The sequence below is a fragment of the Panthera onca genome, chromosome D1 (assembly GCF_046562875.1).
Source record: "Panthera onca isolate mPanOnc1 chromosome D1, mPanOnc1 haplotype 2, whole genome shotgun sequence".
In the NCBI taxonomy this organism is placed as follows: Eukaryota; Metazoa; Chordata; class Mammalia; order Carnivora; family Felidae; genus Panthera; species Panthera onca.
The window spans coordinates 12,606,437-12,630,069 of record NC_138348.1 but is presented as its reverse complement, the minus strand read 5'-3'; the positions used below and the strand labels follow the sequence as shown (position 1 = coordinate 12,630,069).

The window sequence follows — 23,633 nt, the reverse complement described above, 5'->3', positions numbered from 1 at the left end:
TTTGCTCCTCATTGTGGTTTTGGGATAAAAAATGCCGAGTAAGTATGAGTTGTGCAGATTTTTCTTTTTTTGTTTGACTCCTATATACTGTTGGTTTCTTTGTTATACGACTAAGGTATGGTCTGTGTGTTCCAGGTGGGTGTCTCTTTTGGGTGGTTAGAGTTCTACTGCCTTTCTTAGGGTTCCAAATTATGGAGAGTCGCAGGGGCTAGGATATGTTCTCTCAGTATAAAAATTGGGACTATTGTAGATTTTTTTTAAAAAAAAGCTCGGAGTAATTGCAATTCAGCCTTAGGTTTATGAGGTAGTTGCTCTCTAGGGATGGGTGAGACAGGACGGATGCAAATAAATTAAGCATAGATCACTATTCAATTGGAATAACAAAATGATTAGCTCTGTATAATTTATTGCTTTCTATTTTAGTACCCAGTGGTCCCCTGTTACTTCCAGCCCTTTCTCCCCGCCCCCTTGTTTTTTTTTTTTTTTTACTGCATGCTAAGCATTTTGCATAAACTATTTACTTAATTTCCCACCACTGTTTTTGTTGTTGTTTTTTAAGGACTGTGAGCCTCAGAGAAGCTGAGGTTTGCTGAAAATCTCACTGCCCGTGAGGTTTGCTGAAAAATCTCACTGCCAGTAAGTGGCCAAGGCCAGGATTAAACCCTCCTCTGACTAACTACAAAGTCCATGGACTTAGCCACTAATATACTACCATTCTCCAGAGAGAATAGAAACAAGAGCCAGAACTAAAATGAGCCCTTGCTAGAGGCAGGAGTGTTTAATTTTGCAGAGTGCCAGTCCCCCACTTAGAATTCCAACCCCCTGCATGTTGGAATAATATATGTAAAAAATCCATTTTCCATAAGCCCCACAGGGACCTGAATATGCTAGAATGGATATTACCTCGGTCTTTAAAACTGGGATCTTCCCATATGCCTATTATTGCTATCCTGACTTCTTGAACTTACCGGAAATGCCTCCAACTTTGATTATCAGTGAAATTTCTTCTTCTAGAGAATTTGCAGGCATGTGGTTTGGAATGATATTGGCAACTTGCAGGGAGAGGCTTGTAACGGTAGCTCAAATAATGTTTATCACACTGTGTTAAAGTTGTCTACTTCTTTTTGTCTTTCCTTCTAGACTGTGAGACTGTCTTCTATGTCCTCTTAGCACCTGCTTTAGTGTCAAGTATATATCGCAGTGTCAGTAAGCCTTGGTTAAATAAGGCATTTGATGGGAATCACTGAGGGATTTTGTGGGGAAGACTGAAAGGAAGTCGAGGTGGGGAGCAGAACAACTTCGATTAACAAAATCACAGTGTAATTTAGAAGCTTCTGCTGTAGTCAGTAGTTTCAACCTTTTACACATTTCCTACCTCCCATTTTTAAATGAAGTTTCTGGAAATAATCAAAGATTTAACATTTTAATCAAAAAAATAAAACACCTCTTTTCTGGATGAGCTGTCAGGTTCCAGACAGGGTAGTGTAAAAAGTAGTGTAAAGGGTAGTGTAAAAAGTAAGGATCATAACATTTCATAATCTAGGTGGCTATTAACTTCAACCACTGAAACCTTAAATATAGCCACTATCTAGGGGAGAGGAACTTCTTACCTGGAACTTACTAGGGCAGCAGCAGGAAAGTATTGCTTTCCGACATGTTAGAATTGAGTGTTTTTTATACTAGTTAATGAAAACATAAAAAGCTTGGGATGATAGTTTTGAACATCAGTGTTCCAAAGAAAGTATGTTCGGATATCATTGTATTTTTTTGTCAGTGCTTCTGCTATGAAACTTCAGATTTTGTTCAAGTGTATTGGGAAGTATGAGTTTAAGAGAACCCAAATTAATTTTCATGGGTATTGTAGAACAATAGTAACAGGAAACTGCCTAAAGGAATGATTCCTAGGTTATCAGTATGTGATTTCATGTTCTCTTCCATTGCACAAGGATTAAAATGCCATGAAAAGCTAAAATAGGAATTGCTCTGCCTAAAATGCAGCTGACTGCAAGGTTTCCAATAGAGAGCATCGATACGGCCTGGCAGGGACATAGTAAGGAGAGAACTGATATTCTGGTTAGAACTAACGAGGGGGAAATAAGGGTATGGATTGATTTGTATTTGGTTATATTATATAATATATTTTGGGGAGTAAATGTCTGCACTCCATTCTATTTGGAATTGAGTGTCATTGGTTATTAAATATTAAGCACTGAGAATGGAGCCCACAGTTACTGTTATGGTTCAGGGACAGTGTTCTCCATTTTTAGGGCCACTTCCTCTGCAGTGAGTCCTTCAGTCTGACTCGAGTGGCGTGGGCAATTTAGATCAGACATTTAGTGGGGACATTATAAGGATCCAGAGTTTTTTCTTAAAGCCTTCTTTGCTGGCCAGCAGGTAATTTGGTCATCACTTTGGCAAACTATGTCCCATTACATGATAAAAGCAACCTTGAACTTTTAATTTTTTTTAAGTTTATTTATTTTTGAGAGAGAGACAGAACAATTGGGGGAAGGGCAGAGAGAGGAAGAGAGAGAATCCTAAGCAGGATCTGTCTGCACTGTCAGCACAGAGCCTGATGCCGGGCTCGAACTCACGAACCATGAGATTATGACCCAAGCTGAAACCAAGAGCCGGAAGTTTAACCGACTGAGCCACCCAGGCATCCCTCAACTTTTAATTTTGAAAAAATGTTGAACTTAGAGGAAAGTTGCAAGAATGGCACAAGAACTCCAGTATACCCTTTAGTCACCCAGACACCCACAGTTAACCTTTTGCCACGAATGTTTTATTTTTCTGTATTTTTTGATCGATATGCTGACTGGACAGGGAATTTCCAGTCTGAGAGTTCCACAGATATGGAGAGTCAAGGCAGTGTAGCATAGTGGTTAAGAGCATGGATCCCTGAGCTGGACTACCCGAGTTCAACTCTTGCTCTGCCATTTCAACTCTTGCAATAGTGGGTAGATTGTTTGGTCACTCTATGCCTTTGGCTCTGTCAGTAAAATGAAAACAATAACATAATCCATCTCATAGAATTGTTGTGATGCCTAAATGATTTAATATATCTAAAATTCATCGAATGGTGCTCAGCTCATGGTAATGCCTTGTAAGTTTTTGCTATTAGAATGGATGCTTTAAATGAATTCAAACATCATTTGTCTGTTGGACTAGATACCCTTTAAGGTACTCTATGGTATGGATGTTTGTATTATGGAATAAATGGGCTTCCTGGATGAGTAAGCTAACTCTTTTTTTTAAAGATATTTTAAGTAATCTCTACCCCCAAGGTAGCGCTTGAACTTACAACCCTGATATCTTGCATGCTCTACCGACTGAGCCAGCCAGGCACCCCAAGCTAACTTTTTTTAACAGGAAAAATGGTGTCTAATAATAGACAAGTTTGGGGAGTTATATGGGCAAGGTTGTCCAAAATTTAGGGATGGATAACTTTTAATAAAGTAAAGTGAGGCATTAGTGGGGGAAGAGAAACAGGTGGCAAAGCTTGAATATCTTAGGGTAATTTCTTCAGAGACTTGGAAACATTAGGGGAAAAGAAGGTTTCTCCCATCTTTTCTATCTACAAGAGATAAAATTCTAGCATTCAAGGGTAAACTTTCTTTAATTTTTCAGAGACTGGACTGGAAAAGCTTTGGTTGGTTTATTATTTTTGACTTTGGACCAGATTGTTTATCTTGAAGTTTTGGCCAACCAGGATTTTGTAGGACAATATTCAGCTATGAATGGTTGTATAGAAAACTCCATAGAAATAAAGGCAGGCTTTTACTATCTTTTTTCTTCAAATAAATTCCCCTTTTATGTTCAGGAAAATTCATTCTCTATTTTCAACCCCTATTTATGGACATTTGTAAAACTGGGGTGTGTAGAAATTGTGAGTTCATTAATGCATCCTGTGAGAAGTGTGCTTAAGAAAGAGGTCTGCTTTTGTATGCGGAAAAGCCAAACTGTGGCCTGTGGGAAATGTATATTTGTCAGAGGCAGGCTTGCCTGGAAATTTCTAGGTTTCTTCTGGCTGAAGGTTTTCCTTCCCCTCATACTAACTGACCCATGAAACTAATGTTCTGAATAGTATTTTAACTAATTTCTGTTGGCACTTCATAGCTTCCCATCATAGCTCCCCACCCAACTCTTTGCATTTCTTTAAACCCACATTTCCCTCCACTGATTGCTCTACACTTTCTCCTTTTTATTTGCTTTCCTGACCTCTGGTGTTCCCTGTCTTTTCTCCTGAGGTTGGTAGTCTTTTTGGTCATTGCTTTGCCTCACTAACACTTAATATGGAAGAAGTTTCTGATTCTTATCATAGAATAAACTACACTCATGCTAAAGGTACAGGTATTAGGATACTGCTTCTGGTTTCTTTCAGTTAGGTCTAGATTAGGGTAAATTGTGATTCAAGAAGATCTCTTATAATGATGCAGATTAGTTTTGGGGCGCCTGGGTGGCTCAGTCAGTTAAGCATCTGACATTGGCTCAGGTCATGATCTCGCAGTTCACGGCACAGGTTCAAGCCCCACGCCGGGCTCTGTGCTGACAGCTCACAGCCTGGAGCCTGCCTCAGATTCTGTCTCCCTCTCTCTCTGCCCCTCCCCTGCTCATGCTCTATCTCTCTCTGTCTCTCTCAAAAATACATAAACCTTAAACAGGTTAGTTTTTATCTTTTTGATTTTCAGATTCCATCCACATTTACCAATTAATTACTCTCTTTCATTCTATTGGCAGTAGAGCGAAAAAAATACATACTTTTCTAAGAGTAAATTAATAGTTTTGTGTGTAGCTTCCCATGTCGTTCTGCATTGGAATGCAGTAGCACATTGAGAGATTGCTTTGCGGAGTGAAAAGATTTTTGTTTTAGGGAGCTTATATTTTAAGAAACCAAAATATATTCTGATGGTTGAGGACATAAGACCTTGTTATAGAAACTAGGTCAACTTTTCAATACTTTTATCAAAGCACCTACAGTTTCCATGTCTTTGCAAGTGAAGTGAATCTCATTGAAACAAAGTAGCTTGTGTATATTCAGCACACTTTTAAAATAGAGTAGTCTGTTTTAAAGGAAAAATTGGTGCCAATCTGATTTGTTTCCACGGTTTCTTTGCTGGAGTAAGGGAGGTTCTGTAACCTCTCTGTTCTGCTCTCCATTGACTACGTTGTAAACCAGGGCAGAGTTGGCCATTTGAATATCTATCCTGCTGAAGGTCAGCCAAATCTGCAGGTTAGGCTACAGGAGACCCCAGTTGATGGGCCTAAGATCACAATTAGGACATAGTTACATTAAATGGAAATCAAAGATGTCATTAAGTGTGTTTCCTGAATTAAGCAGCATCACAGGTCTTTGAAAAAGAGAGCTCCCAACAGTAAGGATGAATCTTTTTACTCTTTCCTATTTTTCTTTTTAAAAATTGCCTTCTTAGGCAATTCTATTTTAAGAAAACATGACAGCATTCTTTCTTTGTCCCATCCTATCTTACTACCTTACATGAGCTCTTACATGAGCATGTAAAAAATATCTATTTTGTACCCATTCATAAGACTCAGAAGACAATAGATAGCCCAACATATTAATTGAAAGAGTAAAATGTTGGGGTGCCTGGCTGGCTCAGTTGGTGGGCTGCATGACTCGATCTCAGGGTTATAGGTTTGAGCCTTATGTTGGGTGTGAAGATTACCTTAAAAAATCTAAAAAAAAATATTTAAAAAAAAATGAGTGAATTGCTTTGCACATGTATATGTCACCCTCTTGGTATAGAACTTTATTGCTAAAAACTTTTTTGGCAGCAGAAGGGCAGGATTTCTTTACTCCAAATATTTAGTTGTAACAATACAAGAGTATCTTTTTAAGTCTCCTAACAAGATATGAATAAACCTCTGTGTGCCTAAGTGTATACTCTTAAAAAATATAGAAAGAAAAATGAACAAAGTTGGTTTATTTTTCTAAAATTTAACTTTTTGTTTTCATTGGAAGAGTGAAACATCTTCATTCATTTAAAAGAAATTTGAGGGGAGCCTGGGTGGCTCAGTCGGTTAAGTATCCAACTTCGACTCAGGTCATGATGTCACAGTTTGTGAGTTCAAGCTCCACATTGGGCTCTGTTGTCAGCATGGAGCCTGCTTCAGATTCTCTGTCTCCCTGTCTCTCTGTCCCTCCTCTGCTCATGTGCTCTCAAAAATAAACATTAAAAAAAATTTTTTTTAAATAAAAGAAATTTGAGAACCTGCTGTATGCCATGCACTGGAATATAACAGTACATCAGACCTCACAGAGTTTACTTTCTAGTTGGAAGAGACGGATAATAAATAAGCAAGTAAATGTATAGTATGCTAGAGTGTGTTGATACTATTGAGGAAAAAATAAAGCAGAATACAGAGTGGTGAATAAGAAGTACAAGGGTAAAGTAAGGTTTTTAAATGTATACTGAGAGTGGTCAGGGAAGTCTTCACTTAATAAGGTATGTTTGAGAGAGACCTAAAACATATTAGGGTGAAGTCATGTAGATATGAGTAGAATGTGTAAAGGTCCTGAGGTTGGTTGTTACCAGTGAGCAAGAAAGATGAGAGGAATAGTAGATCTGTTCAGAGAGTTTCAATGGGTATGTGTTGTGGGGAAGAGGGGACAATTTAATTTAGGACCTTGTCGTGCACTGTACAATACAAAAAAAGTCTTCTTCAGACCACAGGGACAACAAATGGTAACAATTTTTTGTGTGTTCTTTGTAAAGAGTTGAGGCAATACCTGACCCAACTTCTATCTTTGTCCCATTGCAGAAGTTCCATGTGAGTATAGTCAGCACATAATTTGCAGAGTAGCAGATTTTGCATAGATTGATGACCCTTGTCTTGGAGAATATAATAGTAGGGCAGCTACTTAGAATAAGCTTGTATGCGTTTGGGAAGTGAGACAAAAATTTCCTCCCTAGAGATGTATTTCTCCACCTTCTTATCTACATAGTCGATTTTCTATGAACAGGAGAAGTGACAGCCTCACATCTGGTACAGTTTCTTTTTGAGTACATTTGTGCTTTGGTTTATGACCAAATATGCCTGCCCCACTTATCTGTTGCTTTTCTGTTTGTTCATTTGATCAAAAAGCCCCTGCTTCCCCAAAGGGATTTAATGGCTTCAGGGATCTTGTTGTAGGTCACCATTTTCATATTTCTGTTTTGCTCATGGGAGGAGATATTCATCCCTGATAACTGTTTTCCCTTTTTCCATATGTATGTTTAAGCATTAAGGGTTATTAAAGCATATACTGAGCTGGTTGGCCTGGTTGACTTTGGTGGGATTGAGGAATAAGCACCAACTATTTAGTGATCGATGTTCTGTGGCAACCACACATGGGAAAGTAAAAGGATATTTGATTACCAAGAGTACTTGTGTCTTGAATCACCATTCTAACTTTCCCTCTCACGATAATCTTGTTTAGCTAGTCTGTCCTTCAGTGAAAGAATCTCTGTCTCCCTCTCTCTCAGTTTGGAGTTTAGCTCTGCAACTTGACCTGGTTACCCTCTGTCCTTCTTTTTAATTATACCTAGTTGTCATCCTGTTACTTAATATCATCCTTGGGAGATGACCTCAATCAGGAAACATTTATTTCCCTTCCATCCCCTTCTCTGGTCAAGTAACTGTATCCTTTTGCATAGGAAATACTCTAGGCAATCACAGATCCCCCAAATTTTGAAGTCGCTTTAAATAACTGCTTGATATGTATTACTTCAGCATTCAAAGATGTTTGTAGTTGTCTTGAAAGTATGCTTTTTAGTGGCATTCTTTTTTCCTAAATCTTTAGTGACACATGCTTCCTGTGGAAATATTTCTCTTTATGGTTCTTCTAAAAACATTTTGCTACTCATTTGCTCTTACTCAAACCAGAAGTTAAAGTCACTTGCTTGAATAAATGTCATAGATAACATTTGAATCCAGAGTTTCTGATTATTTCTGTTCTATTGTCAACTGGGCTAGAATTATCTGGGGTCACGAATGCTAGATATGCGACTTTAGACTTCTTTTGGGATATATGGAACCAATCTTTGAAAATGTTGGCACAGTTCTTTGTTTCTTGGAGGAAAATTAAACCAAATCAGTTTTTAAAAGTTCATTTATTTATTTTGAGTGAGAGAGAAGGGGGCGGAGAGAGAATCCCAAGCAGGCTCCATGCTGTCAGTGCTGAGCCCAATGTGTACTCCATCTCACTAACAGTGAGATCCTGACCTGAGCTGAAGTCAAGAGTCAGAAGCGCAACTGACTGAGCCACCCAGGCGCCTCTAAACTAAGTTGTTTTAAAAATAATCAGGGTTGTCCAGTCTACAATGTAAACAGGGATATCCTCCAATGTAGGAGCTCAGGATTCTAAAAAATGAGATAATTCTTTCTAGGTTCTGAGTCTAGAATATAGGATTTAGGACGGTGTCATTCTAGTCATTCTTATATTTAAACCCAGGCTTTCAAAGAGTCACTAATCTGGCTTGGAATAATGATCTGAGCTGTCTGGTGAGCAGCAGAGCAGGCCCAAATCCTATATTTAATAACCAGTGCCCTTTCTGCTGGAGGAGTGTGGTGGCCAGAGGGTTGTCAGTGATAGGCTAGTACAGTGGTCCCAGCAGCTATCAATCACTTTGAGAGCTTTTTAAAAGCATAAGTTCCTAGGCATTCTCTCTAGAAATTGAAGTATAAGGGGTGAGGAGGTAGATTTGGGCGATAATATTTTTTTTGTATTTTGAATTTAAAAACTTTTCATTTTTAAAAATGTTTATTATTTATTTTAGAGAGAGAGAGAGAGACAGAGCACGAGCAGGGGAGGGACAGAGAGGGAGACACAGAATCCAAAGCAGCTACAGGCTCCGAGCTGTCAGCACAGAGCCCGATGCATCGAAGTCAGACCCTTAACCGACTAAGTCACCCAGGCACTCCAATTTTTTTTTTAAGTTTATTCATTTAAGTAATCTCTACACCCTACATGGGGCTCGAACTCCTAACCCTGAGTTCAAGTCGCACGCTCCTCTCACTGAGCCAGCTACGTGCCCCAGAAATTATATTTAAAATAACTTTTTTAAATGTTTATTTCTTTTCGAGAGAGATAGTATGAGCAGGGGAGGGGCAGAGAGAGGGGAACAGAGGATCCAAAGTGTGCTCCGTGCTGACAGCAGGGAGCCCTACGTGGGGCTTGAACTCATGAACTGTGAGACCTGAGCTGAAGTCCCAACACTTAACTGACCAAGCCACACAGGTACTAACCTCCAGCCCCCCCCCCCCCCAAGATTGTATTTTTCTAAAAAAAGCTTCCCAGGTGATTCTGATCACTCAGGTTTGAGGACCATAAAACCTGAACGTTTTGAGTTAAGCTGCATATCTATGTGATTTCTCACATGGGTGGTTATTTAATTAGAATGAGAAGTAGACAAGAATAGTTTGTGGTAGTGGACTTGGTGAGAAGGTGGCTAATTTGAAGTTTTCTACCTCTGTATCTATCCTGTATTGTTTTGTAATTACAGATGCCACCGCCTGATTTGGGGGTTATGCCAGCACTCAGCATGGTATGGAAGACTTGCCTGTTGTGAGGGAAGGGAAACTTTTGGACCATATCTCCATTTTCCCCTCTCCATTTTGAAATTGTGGAACAAATTCAGGAGAGGATGTTCTCGTTGAAACTCAGCTGGACAATTTGTTTAAATCTCCACAGGAAGGGCCATTGTTACTTCCTGTCTGAAAAGGAAGTGCTGGCTTCCTTCCCTTCCTCCTTGGCTAACTCAGGCCAACTTCAAATATGGGTGGGGGAGGGGCTGATCACGTTAATAGTCTTGACCGGCTACCCATGCCTCGGGAAATCATTGTTCAGTTGTGGAAACCTAATGTTCATTCCCTTCTTTCCGAATTTGAAATGTGGAGACGGGTGCAGTGTGGGCTCTTGTCTCCTTGCCCTTGTGTGAGAGGCCTGAGCTGGGTTTGGCGGTTGCAGTCCAGGAAGCCTCCCAATCTCCCAGGCATTACTTTACATTCAACCTTCTACCTCCCCTGTATTCCCTGACATTTGAAAATAGATCAAGGAGTTGTAGGGAAGAAACTGAAATCCATTTGACACTGAGGAGTAGGTTCCAGAAAGGAGAACATAATTGGGCAGAAGGGAGTGGGTGACAAAGGTTTCTTATTTTTAAATTGAGCCAAGAAAACATTCCTTCTAAGTGGGGCCAGTTGGCACTCTTCCTGCTATTTTAGTCCAGGCTTCTCCTTCCTACTGGCTAGTCAATTGTATTAAGTGTTTGATGTGAGTTTGAACTGTGGTCTCTGGGGTTGGGGGGAGGGAGAGTGGTGGAAACAGCTGGTGCCTTCATCAAGCTATCTCAATTACGCTTCTTTTCAGAGTGTTTGGGGGTGGGAGGGGTGGAGGAATTGGATGTATGTTAGCAGAGCCCCAGCAACTCCCATGTAGTGGGATTGGATTGTCAGGCACTCTTAATACCATGTGGGATGTTGGCTAGTTGGAATGTAACTAAACCTTTCTCAGTCACATTCTTTTCTCTGCCTCCCCTCCCTCTAATTCTTTCAGCTTTGGGCCTGATTTGGAAAGGGGTATGTGGGAAGTTAGATAGCAAAACAGATTCATGCTTTTCTAACCATTGAGTATTCAGCTAAGTCTTGGGCCCCTCCATTGACTTTCTTCTTACCCATTCATTATTCCATTGGTTGGGTTTTTGAAATATGTCTGCAAACAGCCAGAGATACAATTAGAACCAGGACCTTTGGTGAAGTCATGATGAATTGTAATCGGTTGGCTATATTGGTCTCCTTCCCTCCCTCACACCCTGGGGTGACTGTATTTCTGAGTCAGCACAGCTTTTCTGTTTCACCTGCTCAATTTGAGGCAGACAACCTGCCTAGCATCCTTTTGGAGCATTAGCAGGAGTACTGATAATGGGTGTATCCAGTTCTCTGTCTGGGATGAGTCTTTGACAACCCTGTTTTTTTTTTGTTTTTTTTGTTTTTTTATAGGTATCCCAGAAAACTCCCCCACTAGATTATTTTTTTATCTCTTTTTTGTATAACTACCTCACACGATATTGCTTAACTGAGTGATGTATTTGGCCTGGGCTGTGATGAGGGAGAATAGGACAAGAATACATTAACAGTTGTTACTACTTTTTCAGTTATTCTTGAGAGAAAAAGGGAGTTCGTCTGATTCAGTGCTAGGTGAGAGATCTTAAACTTTTTTTGTGTGTATGCTTCAGTGATAGAATAGAGTTTGCAGTGAGTAGGCTCTACTGTTGAAGTTCTGTTCTAAAACACAGTGTTAAGTGCCCACTTTGCTACCCAGCTCTAGAATGGCTGACTCTTGTGTATATTCCTCCCCACCTGGTTATGTCAGATTCAGATATTGGCTACTTCCTTCTAAGTTGTGTTGTTTCAGACTTAGGCTCCTTTTGTATCATATACTAATCAAAATCAGGGTTCAGCCCAGAGTACTTCTAGCAGATCCAAGAAGAAGGATAAAGGAGTTTGTAGGAAAGCAAAGGAGGAGAAAAGCTGAGAAATGATAACATATTACTAGTTCATTGACTGGAATGTCACCTGGTTGAAGGACTCTGGGCTAAGCCTGTGCTGTGCTTTATTCAAAGGGAATTGAGCCCTGTGGGCAAAGGGTGTTACTTTGGATTTCAAGACTCTCTGGCTAATAGATTAGCTTGACTTCTATCTGCATCTTTGCTTCTGGGGTTTTGGGCTAACCTCCATGGGGTTTGTACAAGATAATAGAAGAATGTATCATTTATCCCATTCTTGGAATTAGCTGAGGACCCTTATTAGAAAGGGAGGCTTTTTTTTTTTTTTTTTTTTTTTCTTTTTCTGAAGAGGTTCCAAATCTACAGGCTCTGACCCACTCCGGGGGAGCAGTGAACAGGAAAAGGTTGCGGTCTTGACCGCTTTGCCACCAGAACTACTGTGCAATACTTGGCTACATCTCATTCCCTGGGGAAGCGGAGAACTTTGCTCCCAGCACCTGCTGGTGCTTATCCTGCCCCTTTGTAGGGTGGAGTCTGCTGCCTTTGTTTGTTCTCTGTGAGGCCTCTAGGAATCAACTTTATGCTTGTGGGGAAAAGGGCTTGAAAGACTTTGAAAAATGGGTGATAGAGAAGGTGACAGAAGATGTGTTTTAAAGTAGTTCTCCAGGTGGGAATGTTCTATTGACTGAATCCAGAGCAGCAATCCGATTGCCATAGTGAAGTTCTCTTTGGGATGTATCACATGTAGCTGAACTGAATATAACAGCAGCAGTAGCTCTAACATCCCCAATGCAGTGCCTCCAAAGTGAAGAAGCCTTGCCAAGTAGGAATCTTAAGAATCCCCTCACCCCTTTCAAACCCTTAGATCCATGCACAGTATCTTTCTGCGGATTCTCAAAGGCCTGAGCTTTGTCCTATGTAGTGTTGGCTTGAGGCAGGGAGGAGGGTTGTTTTCCCGAACATGATAAGGAACTGAGCAGGGCAAAGTGGGAGCTCTGACTGGTGATTGGTAGACAGGATGCCCTGGAATGCGGTTGGCCTGCAGCCCAGAATCCAGCACTTTGTATTTGTTTGTTTCTGGGAGACTGTGGTCTGGTGCTACTGTGACAGGAAGTGAGAAAGCTGGGAGTGGGGAGCGGAGAGGGGCGATGCCTTTGTGGTTCTCCTGTGAAATCTCTTTGTCCCTGGAGAGCAGCTCTGCTCCAGGGCTCTACTGAGAAGAGAGCAGCCTTTGTGTGTCTAATGGGTCTCAGGGCATCTAAGCTACTCTGAGGGATGAGGGAGTGTGAATTCGGACCGTGGCCTTCTCAGCACTCGAATTCTGTAAATGGCCTCCACGTCCTAGCATTGGGGAATCTCACTGAGTTTTATGTGTGTTACTGTTATTTATAGATTTCTAGGATTTAATTAAGAAAGGAATTCTAGAAAGAGATGTTTGTTTATATGATGTTTATTCACTCTGTATGTTGCAGGTACTTTGGTCTGAAAGGGACAGAGAGAAGTGGGTGTTGCTGGGGCCCAACACTTTAGGTTTCATCTCTCCAGTTGGCACCCTACTACATACAGAGCCAGAGAAACCCACCCATTCTTTGATTTCACTATTGAGAGGTACTGGCAATTCACTGTTGGCACATAACTAAGGAATGGTTGGTAGTTTCCTAGGATATGTTCCCCCCCTCTGTCTAGACTGAAATAGCACCTGTAGCACTCTCTGTTCTCCTCCTCCCGCCTTTCCCCCTTGTTTTGTGTTTTCCCTGCCCTCCATTCCAGCTGTGAAACAGGCATCTCTTCTCACTTTGTGGATTGGGTGGCTGAGTCCTCAACTTCTTGCCAAGCTGGCTAGTCCCTGAGCACACATACAAATCGGCCTTTGATTGCTCAGGAGGACAGCTGCCCCAGAGGCAGATTGCTAACATACCGCTAGAACAATCCTTCCCCTCTGTTCTGATGCTGGCCAGCACAATCTTCCCCGATTCTAGTTTCTTCTGTTTCCCACCCCACTCTGATCTCTGCTTTTGGTTTAGTGAGATGCCACATTAAAAATGAGAGTAGGGATATTTGTGATTAGGTTTTCTTTCTTGAGATCTGGATGATTTGAGAATGTGGCATGTAGCCAGATTTCTAGAGCAGGCTCTGCAGAGGAAAAGTAGGTGATTATGTAAAAAGTTGTATTACTTTTTGCCCCTAGCATTTTCCCTTCTGAGTTCTCGTTCCTTTATAAAATGGGATATAAATCTGAAGTAGACTGTACGCTATTCTTCCTCAGAATCAAGTACGTCTTACTCATTAAAGTGAAGGTAAGACCCAAAAGTCTATCTGCTTCCATGCCATCCTCCCCACGCCATTACTTTTGGTCAGCTTCTCTGTTGGAATTAGAATGACTTTTAACCGCAAGACCCTTTGGAAGTTCAGACTTCTTTTACTCCATTGGGAAGAAGGAACACGAACTTGGAGCAGAACAGATGAGTTTCCACCACTCACTGGCTCTATGACCTTGGGCAAGATACTGAGTTCTTCTGATGTAGAGTTTACTCATTTATAAAAAGGGTCCAGTGTCACCCCAGAGGCCATTGAGAAGATTATTGTGATAACTTATGGGGGACATCAGTAATTAATTCATAACTTTTCTTCCCCTGTAAGGTCAGATTTTCTTCTTTAAAGTAGGGAAAAACCTTTCCTTCAGCTGTCTGTCCTATAGATGAAACAGGACCTTCACACTTCCTCTCATTTCCTCATAGACTCTGTTGCTTGTCTCAAAAGGGAGATATATTCTAAACCTGGGGGAAGGGGTGTCTTAGCTCTTTTCAGTGCTTTGAGGAAGCGGGACTGCAAACGTGACTCAATTGCATGCTTTCAGCTTGTCCAAGCCCCATCAGAGGACAGGCAAAGAAATGGTGAGAATACCATAGATAGAAAGTGAGGGGGTTTGGTGAGAAGGTGCCTCCTTAAAAAAGGAATGTGAGCTCAGACAGTTGGGTGACCTCTAGAAAACCCTAAGGTTAAGCTTTTTTCCCATTTTTTTTTTCTCCCCTAGCCTAGGCTAGGGAAGGGTAGAAGGTGTCCTTGTTAATTTTAGGATTTCTGTTTTATGACACAGGAGTTACACAATACCTTTCCATTTTGATTAGACTTTTTCTCATTTCCCATTGTGTGTACTTGACCTCCCTCTTTTTTTCTCCCTTCTCCTGTAGGAAGGAGAAAGGCATTTGGCCTCTCCCCTTCAGTCTGACACCTCCTTCTGGTTTTTTGCCCCTCCCTCTTATCTTTGTTTCCTTATCGGCCTCTCCCTAAAGCTCTGCTTTCTCCTTATAAGGCTAGGTGAGGCTCCTTTGGCAGGGTTGCATCAGGGATCCAGGTAAGTAACTCCCGTGTCTCAGACCTTCAGGATTGAGAGAAAATTCAGCGTTGGCTGGCCCAGTGGAGGGCCTTGGAGAGGCACGTGGGTAATGGGGGAGGAGAAAGAGGCGGCCTGGCCTGAGAGATCAGAAGGACTTGTTAGACCAGTCCTGTGTGTGTGTCATACGTGCCCCAGAGAGAAGCAGGTTTTGTCTCTTTCCATAGCCTTTCAGTCCTGGGCCCCTCACTAACTGAGAGCCACACCCTTCCTTTTTTTCAAAGCCAGTCTAGCATTCATCCATTTAGTATGTTATGGTTTGGGGGGTTCCCAGAATACTTGGTAGGGGAAAAGAACAAGGAGAATATTCCATCTGGTTTCCGAATTTAGGGTCAAGATGATGGAGGCGATATATTTTTTTTTTTTCTTTTAAAGTCACAGTAAAAGCTAAAACCTGATGAGTAACTTTGGGTCAGGATTATAAGACTGAAGTGAGTTTAACGTGTCCTGTTGACCTGTAGAGATTGCCAGCTCAACCTCTTTTAACAAAGAGTATTTAAAGAAAAAACAACTTCAAACTACTGTGTATTTATTTTCCTTCTTTTCTGAACTCCAATCAGAAGTATCACTCGTTTCTAAGAGGACAGTGATTTGTCAGAGACTCCCTTATATCAGAGAGATTCATGGTGGACACAGTGAGACCCAGGCTTTCTCTGGGAAAGTGAAAGTTCCCAGTCTGCCTTTTGGGTGCTCTTAAGTGGAGAAGCTGGGCCCCACATCAGGCAGATCCATGGGGAGGCTCAGAAATCGCTAACACCTGAGACAAGGCCATTTCCGGAATATTGGATTTGTAACTCTGAGAAGTGGTCAGTTGAGATCGTGAAGTGAGCGGGGTCTTCTTTAGGTCTTAATGCAAATCATGTCCAGGGACTTGGCTTAGGGTGGGAGTGAGTCTTCCCAACAAAAGGAGGTATACTGGAATTGTTCTCACTGAGTTTGGGATGGTGGAACATCAGGTGGTGGGTGGGGTACTTAGATCTTGGACTCTGGTACAAGCGCTCTTTGTGAGAAGAAGCCAGAGGAAAACTACTGACAAAATATATTCCTTTAATTTAAAAATAAAATGGCAACCTTCTGTGTGTATGTTTGAACAGGAGTAATTGCTTTGAATTTTGGAGCAAGTGCTATTTAAGGCAAACAAATGCCTTTTAGGGGTCTAGAAGACCTACTTTTGTTGGCTTGAGTGTTATGTAGTACAGCTCTGTGGCGTTACAGGTGCTATGTTCTATTGATTGGTATTCTTCAGTATGAGGCTCAGTGTGCTTTAAAAAAATTTTTTGTAATGTTTTTATTTATTTTTGAGAGAGAGAGAAAGATAGAGCATGAGTGGGGGAGGGGCAGAGATAGAGGGAGACACAGAATCCAAAGCAGGCTTCAGGCTCTGAGCTGTCAGCACAGAGCCCTACATGGGGCTCGAACCCATGAACCACGAGATCATGACCCCAGCTGAAGTCAGACATTCAACCGTCTGAGCCACCCAGGCGCCCCTCAGTGTGCTTTTTAGAACCACCATTTGAAATTCCTAGGATGACCTAGAAGAGGAGTTTTGCTTATTCTTGCTTTTGGAAGGAAGGCAGAACTTTGTGACATTGGTTTTAATTTCATGATGAATAAAAAGGAAGGAAGGAGAACTGGCTTTGGGATTGGCTACAGAAAATTTCTTTCCTAAGAACCCCAAAGACTATTTTGTGGGGCTTAGTACATACTTTTTCCTCTTTCCATAAGGGCTAGCTTGCCTAATTCTGGTCATATCTTTATTGGATATGTTTATCAGGATAGCATGGATGTCAGAGTCACCCAGCCTATAGGTTTACGTATATGAGCCCATTAAAGTTAAGCCTTGACAAGTAATAAAAATGCAGATTGCTTGGGTTATAACTTCCCCTGCGAGCTAGTTCTCACAGCTAGTTTTTGGCAGACATAGGACTTGAACCCCAGGTCTTTTGACCCTAATCTGGAGTTTTATTTTGTTTTTCCCTTTGAGAGTGTGAAGAGTTCCTCTAGTTTACTGGTCTGCTATAAAGCAGAGAGGGGAGCATGTGGAAACGTGTGTTTTATTCAAAAGACCTATTAACACCACCAAACTCTAGTCCTTCGTGGTAGCTATTTGTAGCAGTGTTTGTATTAGTAACCATATTAATAGCTTTCTGTGTGTCAAGTCATTTTTCTAGGCATTTTATGTGGATTGTCTTATGTACTTCTTACAACTACCCTTACATGTATTTTATTTCCCCATTTTACAGAAAAGGAACCTGAGGGTTAGAGATTAAGTGGTACTTTGCCCAAAGTTCTATAGCTAAGAAACAGTGGAGTTGGGATTTGAACCTAGTCTGATTCTAAAGTCTGTATTTTTAACTTCTAAAAATCATAATTCCAAAGTACATTTCTTTGGCTGGGTTACAGTAGAATGGATCATTTCAGGGGACCATGCTATTGCTGATATTTTTTTGCCCAGCTACCTGGTTGGCCTTGTCTGTTTGGTCCTGCTGGGTATTTGATCCAATTTAACTTCTGGTTTTGGATTCTTACAGAAGAGACTGAATTTGTATCATTGTTGAGGCTTTGCTGTAGACACAAGTCTGTAGGACCTATAGCTTGTTAGAAGTAAAACCAATTGTAGTCATGGGGCGCCTGGGTGGCTCAGTCGGTTGGGCGTCCGACTTCAGCTCAGGTCATGATCTTGCGGTCCGTGGGTTTGAGCCCCGCGTCGGGCTCTGGGCTGATGGCTTGGAGCCTGGAGCCTACTTCGGATGCTATGACTCCCTCTCTCTCTGCCCCTCCCCCGTTCATGCTCTGTCTCTCTCTGTCTCAAAAATAAATAAAACGTTAAAAAAAATTAAAAAAAAAAAACAACAAAAAAACCCCAATTGTAGTCTTAAGGGAAAGTACAGTCTTAAGGAAATAGCAGGGCTCACTTTATGTGTGGCCTTCTCCTGCTCCTTCTCACTTTGAGAATTTTTGATTCTTTTTGTAGTGAGATCCAGTGTTAACTCATTTGAAAATATTAAGAAAGGTGTTGGCCTGGACTCCCGTGACTTTCTTGACTCTAATTGCCAAAGTCGGTTAATGGTTTGCAGATTCTGGTCTAAACCATAATTTTTTTGTGTGTATGGCATGGAGAAGACTTTGCTTAAGTCTGAGTTGTGAAGCAGTGTTCTATAGCTTGCCAGCAGCTTCATTCTCTCCCCCTACTTCTGCTTGCTTTTTCCTCCCATTTGGTTCTGTTCTTCCACTTATATCTTATATGCAGACATATAAATAAGCCTTTAAGGAAAAATGGAAGCTTCCCCTTCCCCCTTTTCCTGTGATGTTTGGGCAGAAAGCTCAAGGACTGTGGGGAAGAAGGACTGGACTGTCCATCTTCTACTGGGCTTGTATTTTTTGGGCTTGACAGCATGTAGTAGAAAGAGAACACAGGCTTTAGAATGGAATAGATGTGAGTTGATATTCGGAACTTGCTATTAACCTAGACCTTGGGTAATTTCTTCACCTAGAGCCTGTTTTCTCATTTGCAGTAGAACTTACTTCCTTAGGGTTATAAGTATTGCCAAGATAATAAATGTAAAACATTCAGTAATTGTTAGTTCTTTTCACCTTCCCTTTCTCCTTGGTAATAAACTACAAACGCGTGAAATAAGGGGTCAAGAACTTATTATAGCAGATCTATAATACTCTATGCCCTATGTCCCAGAAACACTGGTCTAGGTGGGACCTCCCTAGTAAATAGAGTTGGAGCGGGGGAACCAGCTCATCCACTTCTTAGAACCCAGTTATGCTCTTGATCCAGTGAGTCTCATCTACTAGTTCACAGAATAGTTTTGGGCTGAGGCATTACCATTAAGTAATATAATTGGGAGATAGAAACTAACTCCTGAAACAACTTAATACCTCACATTTGTATGATGTACATTATCTCACCTGTTTCTCTTAGCAACCCTCAGTTAAACTGGGGTGGTGATGTTGGCATCTTACAGATGAGAACACGGCAGTGACTTTCTGCCATTGTTGGCTAGTGGCAGAGCCAGGACTGGGACCAGTCTTCTGAGTCCTATCCCACACAGCCTCTGCTTCTGCTCTCTTTCAGGCAGAAAATCTCCCCATGCTGTTAGGCCCAGGAATCTGACCCTGTCTTTCTGCTTAACTGTGCTGTCCTCTTCTCCAAATTAGAGCCAGGTGGTTGGCCTTTAAAGCCATGAATGTGGGGAAGGATCGTGCTTCCTGGCCTAGAGCCCTGGGTAGTTTTCCTACAACCTTCCTTAACCCCTTCTTTTAAACTAAAGCTGTAGGGGTAAAAAGGGGCCGTTTATGGGTGACGTAAAAGTGGGTGACAAACAGTTTCTCTGCAGCAGGGAGTGTTTTCACTGTATGCCCCATAATAGTGGTGGTTTGGGCTTTTATTAGTAAAGGAGATTACAGGGCAGAGGCTGCCAGAGTGGTAACTGCAGTCTGAGCCCTGTTGAAGCCTAGAACTGGAAGAATCTCTCTTGGGCTTAGAGTCCTCTTGGTATGGAAGATTCATAGGTCATCGTACATGATGGATAAGGGCAATGGTTAAAATGAAGCAATAGAGAAGAAAAGGGAGCAGCTTTTTTTTTTTTTTTTTTTTTTTTAAATGAGGTTACTTTTCATTAAAGACCCTTGAGTGGCCTGTTGGGATATAGGGTGGGAATAGAAGAACTTGGCAGTGGACCGGAAGGAAGAACAGGAGTTGATAAGTGTGACTGTGGGAGCGCAGAGCCAGGGTAGAAGGAATTTAGACAGGGTTGCCACATTCTTGGATTTAGGTACTGGATCCGCTGGAAGGAGCTTAGTGGTGGAGGACTAATTAGGGAGTTTATTGGGCACCTGTCTATCTGCTCCTCTGGGTGCTCTTGCTTACAGAATGCTGCGTATACTTTAAAGCACACGGGCCCAAGGGCCCAAGCATTTGTGTTTGGTGGGGCTCTGGGGAGCGTGGGAAAGGGAACTGAAGCAAAAGGCTCAGCCTAGGCTAGTCCCCACATGTCTTCCCCACTACGACTGTTGCATTGGTTTCTCAATGTCTTTGTGGGCATGCTGGGACTGGGCTTTGAGGTTTCTGCCTTAAAGGTGGGGAGGAGGGGGAAGGGCATTCCAACGACATTTTCCCCCCCAATTTGGTTGCTGGGAATAGGGGGTAAATGAATTTTTATCCATATTATAACCTACCCCTGGTTTTGTACAGAAGTAGTCTATGACAGTAGAATCCAGGTTTTAGTGAAAACTACATCCAACGTCCAAATACCTGAAGACAGAGCAAAGTCCAAAGGGCATTTGTCACATTAAGCAATTCCAAGTCGTATTTTATACATCACTCACTCCCTTCTATTCCCAGATTGTCCTTCTCCCAATACCTGCCCCTGTTCCTCTTATTTTTTAATATTTTGTGTATATATTATTTTCCTCTCATTCCCATTTTTCCTTCAAATATTTCTGCAGCTGTCTCCTTCCTGCTTCCTCCTTGCTGTGGTGGCTGGGATGCTTCTCCCATGATTTTTTGAATCTAGACTGGGCTGTTCTCTGTATTAAGCCAATCAGTTACGACCTTCTCTTAACAGGTGTGTATGGAATTATGTTTCTTAAGAATAAAATTTTTAAGTGTCTTTTTTCTTTAGGGGGTTGATGAGAGGGTGGTGAAGGAGGGGAAGAGAGTTTATTTTAAAACCTGCCTCTTGACATGGTATATTGTGAGCTGGCCATAAAATCTCCTATAGCCAATTTGTAAGTGAGAAACCTTGTTCAGTCCAACAGTATGACTACAGTGCCCCTCCATTTACTGGCCAACTTGCAGTTAATGTAACAGGATAGGGGGAACTCTTCATTTTTGTATAACTATCATTTATTGTATAACTAGCACACCAACCCTCTAGATACTTGGATATTACCCTGAGTTGGAGTAAGTAAAGATGAAAAATATAGTTGGTTTATTTAGAGCTTTCTGTAGAATAACAGGGATGTAGGAAGTTCCAGCAATTGACTGTCTGGAAATTAGAATATGAACTACTTCAAGGGACAGTTTCAGAGTTTGAGCCTCATGCTCATTTTCCAACTACCCCAGAGAGGCAAAGGTCGCTGCACGGGTACGTTCACATATGGAATTTTTGTGGGTTTTTTTGCTCCCTTGTCTCCTTTAGCTAAGGCACACGGTTTGCCTTCCAGTATCGTAGTACAGTTTTGAAACATAGAAAGGCCCCTTCATGAATGTATTAAATATGGGGGCCTTCACTTTGTTTCCTGCATTTGATAGCAAGTTTTTAATATTTCCATTTTTAATTGGCCTTCTAATTTAGCATTTTCATTTAGTGTATTTTGCCACCACTGCAGCAATTTCAGTGTTCAGATTTGGGGAGGTTGAGGAAGATCTGTGGACCTGTACTGCCCCCTTACCTCTAACAGTGGCTTGCTCTTGCAGGACAGCGAGTGCTGGTCTGTAATGTGGAGTTACAATTTTCATTGAGTTGATGCCAGCAAATTTTCCCAGGGAAAAATAATCTAGTTTTAATCTCCTGTCATGACTGCAGCCCTTAGCCGTATTCTCCCTCTCGTGCCAACAGTATAGACTTGGATCTAGTTGCACCTTTCCATTCAGTAATTATTTCTGGTGAGGTGTTTACCAAAGGGTAACGGGCAAAGGATCCTGCTTGAGCGGACACTGGTGATGGGCTCCCAGGCTTGATGGTGGCTGGCTTTCTGCATCGCAGTAAAACCACAAGAGGGCATCTTTGGCTCTGGGATTAATGATTCATCTGTCTTCTCTGACCTGTGACCTTTTCTCTCCTCTCTCTTACCTTCTCCCGGTAGTGTGAAGTGAGGGGGCCTTCTCCCTCCTTGCTCCTCCCTCTGTGATCCACACCTTCCTTTTTACCCTGTTCTGCGGCGGCTCCGCCCTTTACCTTCATGGACGACTCAGAGGTGGAGTCGACCGCCAGCATCTTGGCCTCTGTGAAGGAGCAAGAGGCCCAGTTTGAGAAGCTGACCCGGGCGCTGGAGGAGGAGCGGCGCCACGTCTCGGCGCAACTGGAACGCGTCCGGGTCTCACCACAAGATGCCAACCCACTCATGGCCAACGGCACCCTCACCCGCCGGCATCAGGTAACCCATCAGACCTGCAGGTAGGACTCTCCATCAGACCTGCAGGTAGGACTTTGGCATGGTCATAGAGAGGCTATGATCCTACCTGGGAAACTACTTTTCCTCATGGTGCTGGGCTGTCCAGTGCCCATGCTTCATGGTGAACCTATCCAGGGGTGTTAAATACTGATATAAGACACAGGGGATATTGCTGTTCTGCTGAGTTGAGTGGACTTATCTCAAGAAGCATCCGTCTGACTTCTGTTTTGCTGGAGTGGGGTTTCTGGGTTGGGATTCTACATCATGTAGTTTTGAGCTGTAATCAAGTTACTTCTGTTTTCTCTGATTTTTTTCCCCCAACTTGGTATCAAAAATTCAAGAAAGTAAATGTCTGCTTAGTGGTTGGTGCAGTTGGGCATCTTGTATTCTCGGCTCCAGTTCAGTCTCCCTCAGGGAACAGTCTGCTCAGAAGGTGTGGCAGTGTCCATAAATTGTGTATTCCCGCTCCGTATTGTCCTTCCGTGCTTGTTTTGTTGGCTTTGCAAATCATGTCTTGGAGGGAAGGGATCATTGGTTAGAGCTGGAGAAGGAGCATCGTGCTGCTATTTAACCCAGATAACCACAGGAGCCAGTGGTCTCTGGGTTGGCTGACTTTGTGATGTGACTTGGGGGAGTTGGGGTTAGAAATGAGAAGTATCTTGTGTTTCCTCTGGTTTCTCTGGTCTGACTTTGCTGTGATATAATCTGTCTGAGGTTATGCGTGCGTGCGTGCATGTGTGCGTGTGTGTGTGTGTGTGTGTGTGTGTGTGTGTAGAGTAGGCATTGCCCAGTAGACTCCATCTTAAGAGATCTCCTGTGGGAACTAACAACAGTGCTTATGCTGCAGCTTATGCTCCAGTTGCCTTTTTCATTGATTATTTATTTTTTAAGACAGAGAAGGTCCCTCGTGCTGAGGAGCATATTGAGTGAGAGGACAGAAGTCCATTTAGGGGATGATCAGGAACTTGGAGGCAGTGTGTTTGCAAGATTCCTAGGATTTTTATAGGAACCAGAATTGAGGGTCAGGAATGAGAGGTATATATGTTAAGGGGAGAGCAGGACTGCTCAGGCTTGGAGGTGGTGGGGAATTCCAGGATTTAGTACAAGATTTCTCTTTCTGTCCCTTTTTTATTTTTAACTTCTGTTCAGCAGTGAAGCCACACCCTTCCTTCTTCCTGAAAATAATGTTTAACTTCCTCTCCCTGCAGCATTACACTCCCTAGGTAATGGGAGAAGGGTGGGGGGAGTCTCCCAAGGTGGCTGGATCTCACAGTTTTCTATTGGAAGAGGAGCAGTCAAATGTATTTTTACATAACGTTGTCAGATTATTTCCTGCTGCTTAAGACAGAGCAACTTGTGTTCTGTGGCTCTAAACATTGGTGAAGATGATATTGAGACAACTGTCTGCTTGAGGGGAATTGGGGTACTCATTTTCTTCCTATTGGAAAGAGAGACTCCTATCTCTTGCGTGTCTCTGATATGGAAGTTTCCAGTGGTAGTAAAGCATGAAGATGGACGGAGCAATAAAGAAGGCCTTTGGAGGGGCACCTGGGTGGCTCAGTCGGTTGAGCGTCTGACTTCAGCTCAGGTCACGATTTCGCGGT

The 23,633-nt window shown here is 42.1% G+C and overlaps 1 protein-coding gene across 9 annotated transcripts in view; it reads left to right on the top strand.

Annotated features, from left to right (window-relative positions):
• CTNND1 (catenin delta 1) overlaps positions 1-23,633 on the top strand; it is a 46,709-nt gene that overhangs the window by 2,302 nt on the left and 20,774 nt on the right. For 7 of the 9 annotated variants that reach the window (XM_060606714.3, XM_060606710.3, XM_060606711.3 and 4 more), the window contains exons 2-3: positions 20,359-20,477; positions 21,721-22,011. The exons of 1 other annotated variant lie outside the window; for it this stretch is intronic. In XM_060606714.3, the coding sequence (XP_060462697.1) occupies positions 21,817-22,011 (195 nt within the window). In that variant the 5' untranslated portion in view covers positions 20,359-20,477; positions 21,721-21,816. Of the gene's footprint in view, positions 1-20,358; positions 20,478-21,720; positions 22,032-23,633 lie in introns of those variants that run through there. One more of the 9 variants, XM_060606718.3, reaches the window with a different exon arrangement.